Source organism: Arachis hypogaea, chromosome 15 (genome assembly GCF_003086295.3).
Source record: "Arachis hypogaea cultivar Tifrunner chromosome 15, arahy.Tifrunner.gnm2.J5K5, whole genome shotgun sequence".
In the NCBI taxonomy this organism is placed as follows: domain Eukaryota; kingdom Viridiplantae; phylum Streptophyta; class Magnoliopsida; order Fabales; family Fabaceae; genus Arachis; species Arachis hypogaea.
Genome location: NC_092050.1, coordinates 14974725 through 14977588, shown reverse-complemented (window position 1 = coordinate 14977588; position 2864 = coordinate 14974725). Strand labels below are relative to the sequence as shown.

Here is a 2864-nt window from a genome sequence, read left to right as displayed (position 1 = left end):
AATAAGCAACAAACAATCAAATATATATACTAGCACGTAACTAGTAAAAAGGTACGCTATTCACTCTAATCTTATTCTGAACTCTCTCACACTCATACTCACTTGAGCGTTGGAGTCCCTTTTCAGGTACCCAACGCCGCCTCTCCAGAAGAAGACGACGTTCCACTTCCCCCGCTCCAAGGAAAGCCAGTTCGAGCACTAGCAGACCGAGTTATACCTCGGAGCTCACTTTCACACAGGAATATTTAGCGCCCACCGTGCGGCCCGAAATTAATCTAACCCACCTTTTCTTTATTTTGTATATCTCTCTATTTCCTTTTGTAGGACATAAGAGATGGCAGACGAGCACAGTCACGCTCCCTCCATCAATCAGGCGGAGATTTTGGCAATCAATGAGGCCCTCAGGACCGAGAATCAAAGAATGGCTGAGCTTCTGCGACAGATGGGGCACGACCGAAGTAAAGGAGAACACAAAAGTGCCGAAAACAAGGACAATGATGATGAGCACAGCTCAGAAACCAAACACACCATCCCCAAAACCACCAAAACGAATACCAAAAAAAAAAAACCAACCCCTTCGCCAAAGAAGTCATGAGTTTCGAAATGCCCCAAAATTTCACCCTACCATCAACCTTAAAACCTTACAATGGAATAGGAGATCCCAATGTCCACGTCACCAAATTCTAGGCTATGATGTTCATGAATAAGGACTCCGACCCGATCTTATGCCGCACTTTCCCAACTTTCCTAGATGGAGTTGCCCTGATTTGGTTTTCCAACCTCTCTGAAGGATCCATTTCTAACTTCGACGAACTAGCAGACCAGTTCGTCAACCACTTCGCCGCATCCAAAATATACGTCCATAACTCTGATTACCTAAGTACCATCAAACAGGGACCGAACGAAAGCCTAAAAGACTACATGACCAGGTTTGCCGAAGTAACCAACGAAATACCTAATCTAAACCCCGAAGTCCATCTCCATGCCATGAAGAGCGGCCTCCGACCAGGGAAATTCCAAGAATCCATAGTCATTGCAAAACCGAAAACCCTGGCCAAGTTCCGCAAAAAAGCAACTACCCAGATCCAGGTGGAAGAATTTCGGGCATTACGAAGAGCAGATAAACCTACCCTAAGCAGAGATGAGGAAAGGCAAAACAGACAATCAAACAACAGAATGGATACGAGAACGTTCAGGCTAACACCCAAATTCGACAACTACACCCCTTCAATGCAAAAAGGGAGGACATCATAAAGGATATATTGCACTCAAAACTTATCAAACCCCCAAACAGGGCCGGTACATATCAAGACCATCGCCATGTGGACAGATCAAAGTATTGTGCCTTCTACCAGAAGTACGGCCACACCACCGACCACTGCGTAATAGCCAAGGACGTCCTCGAAAAGCTCGCCCGCCAAGGACTACTGGACAAATATATTGACAGCCAAGGAAGGAAGCGAAGCACAGATGATCTCGGCCAACAATCCAAACCGACCGACAACTCCCGAGATAAAGGGAAAAAGGTAGATAACGATATCAATCCACCGCGCAGAATAATAAACTGCATTTCTGGTGGTTTTGCAGGTGGCGGATGTACAAATTCGACACGAAAAAGGTCGTACCGAGCTATGATGACGATGACAGAATCCACCACATCCCAACCGGTCGATAAGGACAGATTGGAAATCTCATTCATCCCCAAAGACTATAAAGCAAATGATCGAAACTAGGTGTGCACATGACCCGGTCCGGCCCGAAGGTCCGGTCCGGTCCCGAACACTTTAGGGGCAAATTTGGTGTGATTTCATCGGGTTTAGGGTCGGGTAAGGGTCTCAAAAATAGACCCGATCATTATTTCGGGTCGGGTCCGGGCCATAGCTCGGGTCACCCGAAGTCAACCCGGTGGTTCGGTCATCATACACAATTAATATTTTGTGTTATTAGTGATGGATCATGACTATTCTTATGTGGAATTTAAGTATTGTAAACCTTAATATTTTGTGTTATTAGTCATTATAAGACTATAAGTTAATGTTTTATGTTTAGAATGCATAAGACTTTAGACTAATACATAATATTGTGTTATTTGTATTGATTTAAATATTTGGTATTATTATACAATATTAGTATTGATTGTGGTTATGCTTTAGTATTGATTGTGGTTATGCTTTAATTTTGAAAAAGGGTTGGTTCTTGTTATATTTTTCTAAGTGAATTTTACCATGTTAAATAATGGTTGGAGTCTTGGAAATTTGGATATTTTTACATGCTAGTTTACAAGAAGGTATCAACGTAATGTAATGTTAACGGCCCGGTTTTCACCCAGTATAATTGTGGTCCGAAAGTGTATTGATTTCATCGGGTCTAGGGCCGGGTTCGGGTCTAATAAATAGACCCGGTGTATATTTCGGGCTGGGTCTGGGTCACATTAAACCTGGCTTCACCCGGCCCATGTGCACCCCTAATCACAGCACAAGTCGGGGAACCATTAGTAAAGAAGATCCTGATGGACCCAGGAAGCAGCGCCGATGTACTTTTCTACTCAACTTTCCAAAAGATGAAACTCAGCGACAAGAATCTCCAACCATCTTCCGGAGAACTGGTAGGTTTCTCATGTGAGCGTGTCTCCATCGGAGGTTATATTTGGTTACAAACCACCTTTGGGGAATATCCCAACAGTAAGACAATAGATATACAGTATCTTGTTGTAGACTGCAGAAGTCCATATAACATCTTTTTAGGCAGACCATCCTTGAACGCATTCAATGCTATTGTTTCTACTATGCATTTGTATGTTAAGTTTCTTTCACAGGACAACAAAGTCATCACTATCCATGGAGACCAGAAAGAGGTCAGACAGT

General features: G+C 43.3%; 1 protein-coding gene across 1 annotated transcript; it reads left to right on the top strand.

The window, feature by feature from the left end:
- The first annotated feature begins 690 nt into the window (after positions 1 to 690).
- On the top strand, positions 691 to 1733 carry LOC112747974 (uncharacterized). Its single transcript, XM_025796186.1, has 2 exons — positions 691 to 1190; positions 1295 to 1733. The coding sequence occupies exons 1-2, from the start codon at positions 691 to 693 to the stop codon at positions 1731 to 1733; spliced, it is 939 nt and encodes a 312-aa protein (XP_025651971.1).
- The last annotated feature ends 1131 nt before the right edge of the window (positions 1734 to 2864 follow it).